The 17,453-nt window shown below is 31.4% G+C and overlaps 3 protein-coding genes across 6 annotated transcripts in view; 2 read left to right on the forward strand and 1 right to left on the reverse strand.

Moving 5' to 3' along the window:
* Nucleotides 1–2,793, forward strand: part of LOC129236896 (carboxypeptidase D) — a 49,941-nt gene extending 47,148 nt beyond the window's left edge. Inside the window, exon 12 of one of the 2 annotated variants that reach the window (XM_054871185.1) lies at nt 166–2,793. In XM_054871185.1, coding sequence (XP_054727160.1) covers nt 166–293 — 128 coding nt within the window. In that variant the 3' untranslated portion in view covers nt 294–2,793. The remainder of the gene's footprint in view (nt 1–165) is intronic. The other variant, XM_054871186.1, reaches the window with a different exon arrangement.
* Nucleotides 2,794–6,234: 3,441 nt separating this feature from the next.
* Nucleotides 6,235–17,453, forward strand: part of LOC129238186 (arginase, hepatic) — a 45,801-nt gene continuing 34,582 nt past the window's right edge. The window contains exons 1-3 of the mRNA XM_054873223.1: nt 6,235–6,965; nt 7,036–7,233; nt 8,720–8,906. Coding sequence (XP_054729198.1) covers nt 6,761–6,965; nt 7,036–7,233; nt 8,720–8,906 — 590 coding nt within the window. The 5' untranslated portion in view covers nt 6,235–6,760. The remainder of the gene's footprint in view (nt 6,966–7,035; nt 7,234–8,719; nt 8,907–17,453) is intronic.
* The window catches only part of LOC129238183 (protein elav), a 30,751-nt gene continuing 26,450 nt past the window's right edge, over nt 13,153–17,453 (reverse strand). For all 3 annotated transcript variants that reach the window (XM_054873217.1, XM_054873215.1, XM_054873216.1), the window contains one exon: nt 13,153–13,551. In XM_054873217.1, the coding sequence (XP_054729192.1) occupies nt 13,440–13,551 (112 nt within the window). In that variant the 3' untranslated portion in view covers nt 13,153–13,439. The remainder of the gene's footprint in view (nt 13,552–17,453) is intronic.

Below are 17,453 nucleotides of genomic sequence, written 5' to 3' on the forward strand. Positions count from 1 at the left end.
GCCATCAGGCATAAATCGTGACTTCAGCAGCGCACAGCTCCATATATTAAACTCGGCTTTAGATAATCTCGACAAATTATTGTGTAGTCGTTCTACTTACACATACATATAAATGTACTCATATGCATTTACAATTCAAAAATGTTTGCTTCTATCTGTTCACAGAGGGCATGTCCATACAGCCATACTTTGATGATGAGGGTGTTGAACAAGATCGCAGTGAAGACGATGATGAAAATGAATTTAATGACGATAGCGGCGAAGAGATTGTTATGCTGGATAAACGAAATTAACTGTGATCTAAAAATGTTGCTGATAATATAGTAAATAAAGAAGAAAAACACAGAAAGCAGCCAGCAAATATTTATCCAAAGTATGTATGCAGATGAAAGTCAGACTTTCAAAAACTTAAAACACATTTTTTTAAATGTAAACATTTTATATAGAAATATGTAAAGCAATTAAAAATTAAGTACACAAACGCTCTAATAGATTATTTATCACTTAAAAATGGTTTACGCAATATTTAATTTGAGCGAAATAAATGTAATTTATTTATTTTTATAAACAAAGAATAAAAATATTTAAAATTAATGTAATATTATTAAACGGCACAATTTATTTTAATAAATGTAATAATCATGTGAAAAAAATTGAAAGCAACAAAGAAAGTGTCTTTAAATAAAAAGCTAAAACAAAATACGAACCACTACTGCCAACCTCTCCAAACGAATCTCATCTAAAAGTTAACACAAAAGTTCTGATAAAAGTATATTAATATATGTATAAAATGTAAAATTTAATGTGAAACGGTAATTTTGCTAATTTTTCGCCGTGCTTTTTCTAAAAATACGTTTGTTCAACAAAGACTGAAAGTAATTGAAAAAGATTTAAATTAAATAAAACAGTGATTAAAACTTTCAGGCAGCTCATTAAAAATAATTTTCTGTCTATTATTTAGATACAAAAATTAAAATCAAAAAATAAATAAATTATTATTAGATGTATCTAACTTGCATCTTTTACGATAAAAAATATTAATAAATTAAACTTTTTGTGATAAAATTTTTCTGAATTGAATTGAATTTTTTTTCAAAATTGATTGTCAATATATGTCAAATTTTTCAGAAAAGCTTCAAAATTGGTTGTCAATACATAAAACATTTTTTATTAATAAATTAAAACTTTTTGTGATAAAATTTTTCAGAAAAACTTCAAAATTGATTGTCAATACATAAGACATATCTAACTTGCCCATTTCCAAGCTTTTGATTGGGAAATAGATGCCGTAAATTCAATTTGACCCATTTCTTCCAATTCTCAAATTTTACATTCATTCCATTATAACAAAAAAGGTTGTCGGAGTATAGCAAAAGGGTTATCGGTATAAATTACATTCACAGTAAAATACCTGCCTGCGAACGGCTAACGCCAAATATAAAAAAAATTTAAGGCACAAAATAGCTTTTCGAATAATACGCAGCGCCAATTTAAGAAAATTTTGCGAAAAATATAAAAAAATTTAGGTATTATCAACTCATAAAAGCATATCTGAATATATTTTGCTGCCTGTATCTGTTTGTTTTTTCAAAATTTTTATTAGTTAAAATTGCAACCTTCAACGTATATCGTATATCTAATAGAAATTGAACAAAATTTAGTTAATTTATTTTATTATCAATTTTTATGGCCATTCCATAAACGAATGATAAAAATTTGTGTTGTTATTGACGGTGACTTCGCTGGGCGCTCCTTTCTTCGACAGCCTGGGGCAGTGCGCCAACCTAAATTTAATCAATCTCCTCCATTATATCAACAGCTTTGTCTGGCTGTAAATATCTACCTATTGGGGGTCTCATAATGGTATCAAAACGCCGCTTTAGTGCTATTTGAGGAGTGCCAGACCGGCACTTCAACCATTTCCCCTACCTACCTACGGTGACTTCAAAGTAGCTTATGAACCCACTTTTTTTGTTCGTAACTGATTCTTTATTTTTTATTTAAAATTGTATACTTCAGCCTTAGTTTCCGAGAATGTAAATGATAAAAAAATTGTTTGTGGATATAAAATTCATTTATTTCTTTTATAAAATTTCTATTGCGTAAATTAAATTTTGTACATGTTAAAAATTATGATGTTGATTTTAATTTTTGAAAAATTAAAAGATCACCTTTAAATAGCTGTTGTACCACGGTACAATGAAAAAAATATTTTCGAAAATGTAATCAATCTTTTTTCTGGTTAAAATTGTGATGCTAGTACCGGTATATAAAACATTCCACACCAGTTTAGGTTTTCCGCAATTTTTTTACGTCATCTTTTGAAAGAGGTTGTATGTATGTAATTACAAAAATTCATATTAGTATGATAGTTTTTAGCTATTTTATGAAATTTGTTTTAGAAAAAATATTTAGTCACAGACTTTATTTTTATTTACTGGAAAATGTATTGAATACCAAAACTGTGCAATTAGTTAAGAAAATTAAGAAATAAAGAAAAAATTAAAAATATAAAATGATATTAAGCAGATGACCGCCGCTATGCAACTTAATTTATAAAATTTACGAAAACAATTAATTTGAAATGAATTAGTGAAACCGGTGTGCATATAAAACACGGATAAAAGAATGTATATGTAACTCAGAAAGTATATATATGTGCACATATGTTACATATGTTTATGTATGGTTGTATGTGCAATAATTAATTTGCGTAGCGTCATCTTTAGCTTGTAAGTGATTTGTATTTTTTACCGAAGAAAATTAATAAAGAGTATGTATATTTATTAACAAAAACGAGAAAAAAATATTACTTTTGAATTTTTGATGATTTAAATCAGAGTAAGGGCCGATTGTGCATGACTCAGATATTTTACGATTCTCCTAACACAATTCCCCCCTCAGCGACATTTCTGTTTGAAAATGAAGAGCTGCATGAGACTTCAGGTTTTGCGTCGTTTATTGTGAGCACTATTTTTGATATGCTTTACAATCTATTATATTAATATAAATTTTTTATAAACATCTTTTCAACGGAAAATTATAACCTAAAACGTGCAAAGAGCGTATCGACAGGCTTAAAGCCCTTTTTTTGTACTTTTATTTTTATTTCAAGGGGCACGTCGTTTTTATTTTATTGTATTTATTATAATCCTGTGATAAGACAATACGAGTATCTGCGCATATAAAACTGGAAGCTTTCGAACACACATATTTACTATGCGACATATAGAGGAAATATGCATGTATGTATACAATTTGCTTTTATTTATTTGCTAGTAATTTCTATAGCAGATAACAGTAAACGTTGACGGGTCAAAGTTTGTATATGCGTATATATATGTGTGTGTATATTAATAAAATATGTGGTACAGAAGTGTGACTTGCGATAAGAGGCTAACTAACGGTCGACTTCACGACAGCTTATTAAGTGCAAAAATATTTTTTTCTATTTTCAAGTTTCGATTTAATTTTTATTTAAATGGTCACTTAAGTTGGAGTTAAATATGATCAACTGCAACTCTGGCTATATTCCTATATCAGCTGTTACGGCAGTAACAAAATATTATTTAAAATTTTTAAATAAAACTACATTAAACATCATTTAAAAAAAATGTACTATAATTTTGCAATACTAAAACACACAGTGTTTGGAAGCTATTCCAATTTTAAGCTATGCAAATTTTTAATTGTTTTAATTGCACATTTTGCGAGAGAACATGAAAAACGTGCTTAGAACCCGTAAAGTTATGACTTAAGCATTAAGCTGATTTTAGCAAAAAGTTCCTGTTGCTTGTAGAATTTCGAAAAAATAAAATGTTCCTTACCGGCCAGACGGGGTAAATAGTTACACCAGACTCGAGGAAAGTGTAATAACAGATCTAACAATTTAAATATTGATACAAGTAACGACGTCTGTCAATAGTTAACAAGTGTGAGATTTAACTCCATTACATAAGAAGTGGAAAAAATGCGTAGCGGCATGATGAGCATCAGTTTTATCGACGTGGGGTAACTAGTTACCCCAGTGTGGCCGCAACCGTTGCTCGACATATATGAACGAGACTGATTTAATAAAACACAAACGGTTAATTATTGTTCAATTTTTATTTTATCTCCTTCAAAGTAATCACCATTGGAGGCGATACACATATGCCAACGCTTTTTCCAATCATCATAGCATTTCTGGAAGGCCGATTTCGGTATGGATTTCAGTTCCTTCTTCGAATTCTCTTTTATGACTTCAATTCTCTCAAAATGTTTTCCACGGAGCGGCAACTTGAGCTTGGGAAACAGGAAAAAGTCACATGGAGCCATATCAGGCGAATACTGTGCTTGCGGAACGATATTAACATTATTTTTGTTCAAATAATCGCGAACAAGACGTGGTGTGTGAGCTGGTGCATTATCGTGATGCAAGAACCATGACTTGTTGTCCTACAATTCCTTCCTTTTAAGACGAATGTTCTCGCGCAAAGGCTAATAATATTCAGCGTTAACCGATCAGCCTTGCGGAAGGAACTCCGAGTGCACCACACCTTCGTAATCGAAAAAAACAGTCAGCATAACCTTAATTTTTGAGCGACTTTGGCGTGGTTTTTTGGGTTGATGTACGGCCCTCTTTGAACGATTTGTACCACTGGAAAACACGTGCACGCGATAGAGCAGAGTCCCCATAGGTTGTCTGCAACATTTTTAAGGCGTCTGAAGCCGAAATTTTGTTGGAATAACAAAATTTCAAACAAATTCTTTGTTCAACTTGAATTTCCATCGTTAAATTCGAAAAACACACTCGAGCTTGACTTGTTTACAGTAGCACAGAAAACAAACTATGTGACATATCACGCTGAAATTTGCCATGTAAGCTTATAACAGTCCTACCATCCAACAAAAAATTTATTTTTGCCATATGTCATCCGCGGACCGTTTTATTAATAAAGTCTCGTTCATATTTGAGCAGAAGTATATATATATTTTTTTAATCGACTTGTTTGCAGTGTCAATAAACAAAATAAAGGTAAGTTTTTGATATTTTGTTAATAAAAAAATTGTTGCGGTGCTAATCATTGTAGAATCTTGATTGTTCATGTTAAATAATTTATTTAATTTTTATATGATGTATTATATCGCAAAACGTACAGGTGGCCGATGCGGATTTTCTTTGGGATGCTCGATAAAGCAGCTGTCAATTCCCGCATTATGTGGAAACTCAAGGTCAGTGGCACACGGGAATCCACTTCTGAGATTATCGTTTTGAAAATGCTGAATGCTCATCTCACTTTCCCGATGCTACGCTAGATATTGGAAGGACAATTTCTTCGGAAAGAGCTGCAGATGACCATGAAGAGCATCTTAGAAATTGACACCAACCCAGAAATAGGTGACCTGGAAAAAGTTACCTTCGATTCAGCGAGGGGATGCGTGGTGTGTGATCGAAAGAAGGCAAAAAAAAAAACACGTGTTGGATGCCCGGTTTGAATAACACACAAAAAAAGTAAACTTTATGGTATGTAATGTTTTTCATTTTTCCCTTCTAAAATAAATATACTTTTGGAAAGATTGGTGGATATTAATATTTTTTTAGGTTTGTGGCATATGTTGTGCATACAATTCTAAAATTTTAGCCCTTAATATTGAAAAATGGCGGAGCAATGAATTTTTTTATAAAACAAGCCATTTTTGCTAAATTTTCACATTCATGACTACTTTTTAAAAATCCATTTGTTAATTCAGTAATAAAAATTGTAAAAAATGTTAAAGGAATATTAAACAAATATAACACAACTGGTTATACATAAGTCTTAAAACATCGAAATATTCTGTAGAATCGAATTTATCAGCGTGGGGTAATGAGTTACCCCGGTGTGGCCGGTGAGGGTTAATGTCAAAGCAATCGGTAACTGGAACGAACCGGATTATGTGTTGCCGGCCGAGGGCTCCAGTAAAAACTCCCTCCGGGCACATACGTGTATCGGGAATATTTAATTCTGCTACGACAACAAAAGCAGCATGAAGGTGTGCAGTTCGATCTACGCAGATATAATTTACGAAAAAAGCAAATATCTCTCTCACATACATACATATACATATGTACATATGCACATACACATGTGCATCCAAATCACGCTAATACAAATAAGCAAAGTATTAGTTTACCAAAGGTTATCAATGCTTATCACTTTCGCGCGCGAGAGAGTCTTCTTTCTACTTTTCGTTTGCGTTAGTCGCACGTCTTTCAAGCAGCATCACCAGCATTTTTATATTGGCGTCTCCCCGTCATTCTCGTTCAGTTTGTCACTTTAATCGGCAGTTCAATTCCATAGAAGGCGACGTCATTCCAGTTGTTCCGCAAATTTGTTTTCTTTATCTTAAAAATTTATAGTTTTTGTGTGAGAAAATACTAAAAACAAAATAAGCTGACACATAAGAATAGTGATGAACGTGCAGCTAGAAATAGGACTTGAAGCCCGAATTCCTGCAATCAAACGCAACTAAAAGTGCATTCGTTTGTGTAGTAGTAAAATAATTCTTATCAGCAACAAAATTTGATTTTCAAAAATTCAAAAAAGAACAGCTGGTAGCAGTTCCTCACTTATTCTCAACCACACTTAGCCATTTAGCAACAGTTTGAATCGAGCAAAACCGAAAGTGAAACGCGCGCCGCGGCAAAGATCAATCCGCACGCCAACAAACGTGTATTTAGCACATAACTGTACTAAATAATTAACTAACTCTTGAACGAATAAACCCCGATACGACGATGTTGAAGCGCTGTGCCACACGTGTCACGAGCCAATTGAGTCGTTCGCGAAATTTCAGCAACAATGCCGATGGCGATGCCAAAGCGCGTCTGGGAATTATTGGTGTGCCTTTCTCGAAGGGTCAGGGTAAGGAGGGTGTAGAAAGAGCGCCTGCCCTCCTGCGTCAGCACGGACTGGTGCCGCTGCTCGAAGAGGTGTCCTACGGTAAGAAAAAGTGCTGTCGAGTTTTATTTGCTCGCATAGAAATACAGTAAAACTTTTATTCCGCTGCCAGGCAATTTGCAAGTGCACGACTATGGCGATTTGCAGTTCGATGTCGATCCCATACCGGCGGAGGCGCCCGAATATCGCAGCATTAAGAATTATGGTGAATTTATGGGCTGTAATAAGGCCTTGATCCGTAAAGTGCAGCAGGTGCTGCAGGAGAACGATCAGTTTTTGACGATCGGCGGTGATCATGCGATTGGATTCGGTAAGCGTGAAGCCCAGGAGGGAATTTGTTGGAATTTTCACTCATATACTATATAGCAAGCTGGCTGCTCAAGTGTGCTATAGAAAATTTTTTAAAACTAACTTTGATTACTTTTTTTAATTCTAACAAAGCAAAAACTAGTTTCGAAGTAAATTTGTAATCAAGTGTAAAGTGTTTTTTTTTTTTAGATTTTGTGCATGATTTATTTGTGTGTGCTGAAGTAGTGCTGGAGCAAATTATTTATAAAAATCGGGTGTTGCATGAATAGATAATGAACTGAAGTAGTCTAAATTTCCATTTCAAATTATGCTCTGCTCTTAAACGTCTTGTATGAAAATGTTACTAAAACTAATGAAAAGCGTATTATTACTATAAAAAACATGTTTTTCTTAAATTGAAAATTTTTATGTTAATTTTTGAATGTTATTCAAACTGCAATAAGTGAAAAATTATTGTTCCGAAAATATCGTTTTGCCTTTTTAATTGAAATATAATCTTTTGACGCCCTCGTTAGGTAGAAAATTACATAATTTTTTTTTAATTGGAGATAAAATTTTCTCTTGAATAGAAAACTTTTACGAAACCGTGCAAAAAACTGCAAAAGCGCATTTTTACTAAATAAATAACGTTTTTTTTTGTTTTTAATTGAAATTAAATCTCTTGAAAGTCATTACGAAAAATTGGCATGCAATCTCCTCTTGAAGCATCCAAGTTATTTGCAACCTATTTTCCACTTTTAAATAGGCGGAATACACAGTTAAAAACAAAATTATGTGTTTCACAACTGCACCTCGATTTTTTAGCATAAAGTTATGGCATTATATAAAAAATTAATTTTTATCTTTTAAATAACGACAAAAATGCTCAATTGAAATAAAAGAAATATTCAAACTTTTATCTAACTACATTTTAAAATAGCCTTCTAGCGATTTTTACTTACCTTACTTACGTTTACTTACTTTTACAATATGGGATTTTTTAAATAAAATATAAAAAATTGTGCTAGGTAATTTATATTTTTTTAACAATTACAAGCAATTCAGGCTCATAAATAAGCGTTTAAGTACTCAATTTTATCAAATAAATATTTTTATTATTTCTATTAATTCACATTATTGATGATTTACACTATAGTGAACAATTTTGAGGTTATGTACTACATTCGAGTTCGAGGCTCGCAAAATCGGACACGGAAATATGCAGTGTAAATATACATATTTATGTATGTATGAACGTGACCGACGTGTTCAGTTCAGTTTCTGCACAAAAAAGTCACAATCTCGACGCGTAATTGTTGCTTATCTCAAGGCGCTTAATTCAAAATATTGAAAGGCTCATGGACATCATTTATTATTTGAGAATTCTTTACTCATTCGCAAAAATTTGTCATGTTCAAAAGCATTTATCTTCCATGCCATTATCCACAAAATGCACTTTCCTTCGTATGTTTGTAATTTTTTGTTTTTGTAACTCCCATTTTCTTTAGGCTCTGTCGCTGGCCACTTGCAGCATACACCCAATTTATCGCTAGTATGGGTGGACGCACATGCGGATATCAATCTACACAATACCTCGGAATCTGGTAATATCCATGGGATGCCTGTGTCATTTCTACTCAAAGAACTGCGCGTCTTCTGGCAGCATGCGAAACTCGAACAAACGGCGCCTGTTTGGTAAGTCACAATTCGCACAAAGCTTTGTATGTAACACTATAATTATATATGTATGTAAATGTGTAAGTAATTGAGTATGCGTAAAACACTGTACTAGAAATCCTACATACGTAAAACTTTAATACACCGACATACATACGGATATACTTCTATCGCAGTCACGGGAACACCCTTAATCACGCGCGCACCTTTAACCCACAATCATTGTTTTGCTTAGTGCGTAATACGAGGGAAAAACTACTTTTTTTATTTTTCCACATAGTCTGTTTTCAGGCTTATACATTTCGTCCAACGCTGTTCTAGTTCGTTGATCCCTTCCGAATAATAGAATTTATCCAAGTCTGAGAAATAGCCATTCGTTTCTGCAAACTCCTACTCGTTTGAATAAAATCTTTTTCCCGCCAGTCATTTTTTCAAATTGGAAAACGAATAGTAGTCCGAGGAAGGCAAGTTTGGAGTATAGGGGGGATGTGAAACGAGTTGGAACCCGATTTCCATTAATTTTGCGACTACAACTGCTGAGGTGAGCTGATGCGTTGTAGTGATGGAAAGGAAAAATCACTCGACTTCCTCGATTCAAACGAATGCCAAGTACCGATCTGGCTGCAACTTGGTGTATGTTCTCCCAAGAGATGTTTCGAAATAAAAATAGCATCGATACGCGCCAGTAGTGCCACGAACTTTTCAAGCGACTCTCGTATATCCGCTATCAGCTGCTGCGATGGCACCTCTGAGCGAAAATATAAAACCCAAATAAAACAAAGTCTTAGTTTTGTAATAAATTTGTTTATTTGTTAATGTTTTTTGAATGCATTGAGTCTCACAAAAAAACAGCAGGAAAGAAGAATTATATACACGTAGATGTATTGATAGTCACAACAGCAAAGCTTGGAAACTAGAGGTTATTTATTAAGAAAAACAAACAGCTGCGTCGCGCTCAGTAGCATTTTTCACTATCAGCTGTCAAAATCAATTGCCATGCGGAACACCATATTTATACCCGCTTTAATATTCGTGATGCACTTTAAAATTATTTTCCACGTATTATTGCTGCTCAGCATAAATCATAAATCACGCTGCGGCTGTGATAGTCCTTCGGCGCTTCGTTGAGATCATAGAAACTCAGCTCCAGCCTTTTTTGTCGGCAATATTTTTGCCAGATAATTCCATAGCATCTACTAATCGCTTTTTTGTTGTTGTAACTGCATAAAAACACTATCGATAAGGCTTTTGTGGTACGCTGCTTGAATGACAGCCTTTGGCGGATTCAAATTCGGTTCATTTCAGCAGCATAGACCAATTGTTTTGGGAAGAACCTTATGCTCGTTTGTTGTTGTTGTAGCAGCATAAACATTCCCCGTGCATATACTTATGAGGAATGCTGCTGAAGTGACAGTCCTTGGCCGGATATAAATCCGGGTCGTTCCGTTTACGTAGAACCGACTGTTGTTTTGGAACCTTATGCTCGCTTGTTGTTATTGCAGCATAAGCAATAACGTTGCTTATTATTCTTATTTTATGTTTGCTTCCAACCGTAATCCAATTGCCAGTTGGCCAGTAGTGCAGCTACTCTCTAACATTCACTTTTCTTTTCAATGGGTATACAAATTCAGAATAATTTCATCAAATATTTTCAATTTATTTATACTTTTTAACGAGTTTGCTATACGAGTATATGTGTAATTTAAGTATTTTAAAAACATTGACTATAAAATATATCACAAGTTTATTGCTTCAAATATATACTCTATACGTTACACGTTTCATTCGCAGTCTTATCAAAATTGTACATACAAACATACATATATGAACTTACAGCTATTTGTACTTGTTTAGTTCATTTTATTGGAAGCTCTTTTATTTTATTTCTATTTTAATTTTTTAATTAACTATTAGCAAATATTCTGCTTAAAATGAAAAAAAAAAAAAAAAAAAATGATATGTATAAAACAAGGTAAAACAAATGAGTTAATTAAAAAAATGCACATTTAAACATTTTATAAAATTAGAATGCATAACAAAAGCATACTAAGAAATTGTTTCCTAAATAAAAAATACAGAATTTCATTGATAAATAAGATTTTGTAGCTTGAAAATATTATATATACAAAAATAAATATTTAAAAAAATATACAAAACTTAAAAAAAAATATCTTTTTTTAAATATAAAATTAAAAAAATTACATTTTTTAATTATAAAAGGAATTGCATAATATATATGACAAAAAATGCTTCTTTAGAAATTAAGTACATTTCGCGCATAAAATAATTAACACTTTAAATACAATAATCATATATTAAAAAAATAAGTTCTATCTAATTCAAATAACACAAATTTCTTGTGCTTAAAAATATATAGCTAATGGCATAACTCAAAAGCTTTTGCTCAAAAAATTGCTGGCAAAACAAATTTAATTCAATACTATTCAAGTGCTTTCAACTCAAAATTTCTCATTTTCCAAAACTTATAATGAAAGAGAATTTGGCGATTGTCATTATGAATTTAGAAAAATGCAATTTTTAGATAAAAAATTAGTTGGGAAAATTAGGAATTTGTTTTAAATCAAAGAAAAAAGCTCGCAAGCTTGATTAGGCTTATTTCTGAAAGAAAAAAAAATCGAAAAACGAACGGGTAAGTGTGTTGGAGGGGGAAAACTAATTTAGCAAGCTTTATCCTTTCTACTCGAAATTTTCGGTTCTTAGAGAAACAATCACAAATTGTGCTTTTGGCAAGGGAAGCTTAACTTCAGCAGTTTTCTGAAATTTTCAACATATGCTTTTTTGTGATTTCTAGGGATTTTTTGCTTTTTTTATTCTTTTAAACTGACCGTATACCGTTCAAGCTTTTAAGTCATGAATACAATGCATAAATAAATTAATAAATAAGAATATAACTTTACAATTACGTAATAAGTTTAATGATATAGCATATTCAATTTAAAATTACGAGAAGTTTGATAAAAGTTGTAATTATGGAAAAATGTTACAATGCGATTAGTTGTAAATCTAAAAAAATAGTAAAAAATGGTTTAGTTGAAAATCACAAAATCGTATTATACATTAGTGCAGACCCGATATGTTTTTAACGAAGTGGTTTTGTTTTGGTGAAAGGCATTTGGTTGGAATAATGCCGTACGTTTTCTAAAAGTACCTCTTTGACCTTCGTTAACTTTCGCTATGGTTATAAATTGCAGTAATTATTATATTTTTAGTACGTTTAGCATAAAGCAAATACAATTTCAATGAGAAGTTTCGGTTAAAAAAGTGTTCAACGTTCATAATATCTCCTGTTTCTCGAAATAATTTTTTTTTTATATTTTCTGCCCAAAATTATTTTTTATGCCCTTTATTTTTATTTAAATAACAAAATGTCATTTAAACTTTATTCTTTCAAACAAGCATAAAGTTACATTTTTGATTATATTTTGCTTTGTACGCAAATGCGTTTTTGATTTTTTTGTTTAAACTCAATTATTTTTCTGCTTCTTGCTTTAAACAATCATTATTTTTTTACTCTTCTTTTTTAATTTAAATTTTTTTGTTAAAAACTATTGTCACTCATTTGATTTTATTTTTTTTAATTTTTATTTCTATTCATTCTACATACTTTTTATTTAGTTTTCATTATTTCACTCAAGCTCAATTTTTAATTTGAATTTCTTTGTTCCGGGTGTAACCCCTTATCCCGTTTTGTACTCTATCGGGTCTACATTAATTATCATGATTATCGGTTAGATTGGTGATAAATGGTTGATGAACGATTATTTTTTAACACTCGCTTTTATCTTATGCTTTGCAATGTTTTCATACCTTTTTTGGCAAAAATTATAAGCAAGTCTTACAATCGCTAACAGAAATTATACACTAAATTTTCAAAAAAAAATTAGATTACTAAAATATAATAATATAATGATAATAATTAATAATTATAATAATTAAATACTTTGTACGTGAGCGGTTGGCGTTCAAGAAGTTCAAATAATCTGGGATTACATATTTATTTTTTATTTATTTTTCTTTAACTGTGAAAATTAGCACACAAACACCTGTAAATAAACAAATTAGAATTAAATTAAAAATATTACAATACAATGTTTTGCAAAATGTACGGCTAAGTAATTGAATAGTTGAATAGAAGAAGGCAAATACAAACCGAGCTTTTGTTATGACTCATTTAACGGTCGACTGATTTTGAGAAAACGAAAAAAGGTACATAACTTGGCATTTGATAACTAAACAGTGTTGCTTGTTTTTCTTTTTTTTTTTTGTACACTTCGGTACGGAGCACATCCAAAAATAACCAATAATGGGAGTGTTGAAAAGATTTACGCAACGCAATTCATAGAAAAAATTGAAATAATAATAATAATCAGTTGTCTGAATTATACGAGTACATATGTATAAGCCAATTAAGAAGTATGGAATACTAATTTTTCAAAATATATGAAAAATTATAATAACTTATAAAATTTACTTACCGAAACTATACACAATACAGTTATACAATATACAAATACATTTACAAAACTAGACTCAACAAATGCGTGAAATCGTGGGGAAAATACCGTTGTGTAATTTTTGATTGTTTTGCCTTCGATTCGTCTTCCGTTCATTACGAATAGCAGAGAAGAAACAGCTGCAAAAACTGAAAATTTTTGGCGAAAAAATTATGGTACACTATTTTAAACAAAGATACAAGGACTTTGTGTTCCAGTGTAAGTAAAAACTGAATTTCTCGTTAGCGATGGGGTGTTGTAGTCGATGATGGTATTTACGATACGGTCAAAGAATTATCATCACAAATTAAAGGATACAAAAGTAACATATTAGGAAGTCGGACACAAACACAAAGCGAGAGCAAGAGAGAGACAATTTGAATACAGTATATGGGTGTATAAAAAACACTGATGAAAAGAAAATCATATGAGAATACAGGGTACTTCAAGCTCGAGTTTCTTTGTGAGCGCTATCTTGTGGGCGGCTGTCACAGTTCAGTGGTGGTATTTGAGGCTCTGCAAAGATGGTGGATTTACCAAAATTCGTATTTTCTCGGTAATTTTTTTATTTTTCGATAATATTTGCTTTTAGATAACATTTTTGAGAACTAAAGAACTACTATAATCATTACAATTGTCCAACAGTTATACCAAAAATTTTAGCCAAGCTTCAGCCTGTATGTATACAATTTTCAAAATCAAATGATTCAGTGTGACGTAGGGTAGGGTTCACTAACATTTGTTTTTGCTTATCAAGTGAGTTTTGACTAAGCGGACAACTTATTTCTGCTTCTTATTTATTAAATCAGCTGATAATTTCCAAGATCAGCGAACCGATAAAAGTTTGTGGAAGTATTTTAAAGCGCTTGCCATCATAATGGTAGATATTTGTACGATAGTGTATCGATGCCCTACTCTCGGTCGTACGTTTTTTTGCGACCAAAATGACATCACATGCGCTTTTGACGCCTGCGTGAGTGATAGGTAAGCATTTACCGGCAGTTTCAATCTAGCTTGGCCGATATCTGGATACAATCCGGAACCTGTTTAATTCTTACTTATAGAAAAAATAGACTGGCGCATACTTTCGTAAAAGATGTTTAATCCAAATTTCTTCTCCAAACTTTGAAATGCATTTCTATATTTTCCTAGAAATGGTGGCACCTTCGAACGACAAATTGATTTTAAGGAAACATTTTGCTTGGTGTACACTCAGAAGCCTTTGGAAAAAGTGTGTGTGAAATTCCGTGTCCCACAAGATGCCGATATTTCACGTAAAAATATTCGGTTACTGTTGAATTTCTATCAAAGTGTTGCTTTGAAGAATTCTTATAGAAATCATATGCAATAGAAATATGAATGCCTGACAAAATACTTTTAAAGTTAATTAAAATTGTGCTCTCGCATTCCCTTTTTTGCTTTTTGTAGAACATTTTTTTTAACTTAAACCAATGAGCCGAAAACCACAAAGCGATAACAACCTAAAATAAAAACGCTAGCAAATTCATTTTTGGTACGCTGCTGACAACTAATACAACGCTATCAAATAAAAGATAAATAAAACCAAACTAAACAAACGAAATCACAGAAAATTCTGTTTTTAAAAATTAACCTAAATGATTAACGAAAACGCATCAGAAATTAATTGAACGAAGAAAATCGAAAAACTCGAGATAAATAAACTGTGAATTGAGCGAAAAAATATTGATGAGTTATAGAAATTATAGGGACCAATGGCACACACAGCAGGTAGGTAGTAAAAGTAAAGTAACCAAAACACAAATCGAAAATTGAAAAAATAGCAGTGAGTTAAAATCACTAAACGAAATCAGAAAACAAAGTGAACGAAAGAATCCAATAGAATTTAAGTGCGGAATTCTTGACAACATAACAACAGCGAGGGCGGGGCAGAACGAATGGCGCAATGAACAACACAAAACCAAATTAAAGTCCAATAAACAAAAATTTCTTTTTTAATTTAAAAATTATAAAAAAAAATATTTTTTAATTTAAAAATTAGAAAAAATAAAATTATTTTTTAATTTAAAAATTAGAAAAATTTTTTGTTTTTTTTATCAAAAAGGCGCAGAATTCGAAGTAGATGTAATTTCACAAACGAAGAAAAAATTATAAAACTAAAAAAAAACCACATACGAAACAATATTGAGAACGGAGCTATTCGAAACTAATACTCGGAGTGAAATATTACATGGAAATATCACTTGAATATACATATATATATTGTTTTTGTAAAATAAATGAAGAAAAACTCATAATCATATTTTGAAACACATTTATATGTAATATTACTTTCTTTTTGGGTTTTTGGTTATTTTTTGGTTTTGCTTATAATTAAACTGCTAGCAGAATAATAATAATTATGTATAAATGTAATCATAATTTTTAATATAATAATAAATTGCATTAAATATCGTTTCTTTTTCGTTCTTTAAAATGTGGTAAATATATAAGAAATGAATAAATTAAATATTTTAAACTTATATTTGTTGTCTCTTGGTAGTATTGAATATTATTATTTCTTAATTCGTTATGCATTTTTGCTTGTTGTTATTTTTTATATTTAGTTGAAAATTCATATTTTTCTTTGAAGTACATATTTTACATCAACACTTTTTAAAAGCATTCAATGATTTTTAAGAAAAAATGATATTAAAATGTTAAAACATTTTTTCGTAAATGAGTATTATCTTTTGTAAATAAGCAGAATTGGTGCTATCAAAATTTCAAGTATTTATTTCTGGAGCAATATCATGTATAGTTTGGTAATTGTTTCAAGTTTTGGAATGTTAAAAAAAACAAAAGAAACTTGTAAAATTTGCTTCTTCTCTTTTTTTTTAGGGAAAGTTTCGTTATTTTACTATAAATTAGGCTTTTTTACACTTATTTCTTAGAGGTTTTCCAGACTTCGCTTTTGCATTTTGACTAGCATTGGAATGTTTCTTTATTTTATTTCTTAAATTTATACACAAAAATAAAAAATAAATATTTTGAATTCATAAGAGAATTCGACTTATGAGATCGATCAACAAAACCTGGGTTAGCCTTTCAGCGCCGCTTGACTAGAAAGAAAATTCATAGAATTTTTCAATAAATTTTTACAGTAGAAAACCACATTTCAAAAAATGCGGGTATAAAAAAATTGAATTGTTTTAAAATACCAACTACAAAAACACAAGGAAAACGAGTGTGTTGAAGAGAGCGCACATAAATAAAGCAAAATTATGTAAAATCGCATTTCTTTCGTGGAACTTGTTTTTGTATTCTATTATAAATTCTTTTTGAAAGAGCGCCACAACTTAAATGTTACGAAAGAGCCGCAGCAAGTATTATGGGAACAAACACAAATCGCTCGACACAAGTACAAAACCGAAAAATAAACGAAAAGAGCAATGAAAAACAAAATCAAACGAAATGAAATTAATTGAAACAAAACGAAACGTTTGACAATAAAACGAAAACTAAACGTCAACTATACAACAAAACTTAACCAACCAACGAAATATTGTACAACCAACGAAAAACTTAGAGTGAATAAGAGAGAGAAATTACAAATTGAAAGTAGAAAAGAAAATGTGGAGTTGAAATTGAGGGGGAGGAGTGATGTAGGCGAATAATGATGTATGAACAGAGCGCAGCACGCAGCACACAGCGCGCGTTATTCTTTTTTTTTCATATAATCTATAAAACTGCAATATGTAGTATAAAAATAGAAGTTTGTGTATATGCAAGTTCTTCCAAATTCTGGAACTTACTCTATTATTTTAAACGATTTTCGACCAACGCTAATTGGCTTGCACGCAAATGTAAAGGTTTGAGCCAATTTTTCAGTGTGCAAATTTAGCTGTGGAGAATTTTTCGAAACTCAGTTATTTAACCCTGCCTTACTGGACGCTCAGCTAGCTAGCAGGCAGGGCTAAACAAGCTAGGACTGAAAAACTGGCGTTGTTTTTGTTTTCCAATGCCATAATTTAAGCCTTTTTAAATTGCCGCTCATACTCTTGGAGCGCGTGCGCGCGTTTATGTGTGCCAC

The sequence above is a fragment of the Anastrepha obliqua genome, chromosome 2 (genome assembly GCF_027943255.1).
Source record: "Anastrepha obliqua isolate idAnaObli1 chromosome 2, idAnaObli1_1.0, whole genome shotgun sequence".
Lineage (NCBI taxonomy): Eukaryota > Metazoa > Arthropoda > Insecta > Diptera > Tephritidae > Anastrepha > Anastrepha obliqua.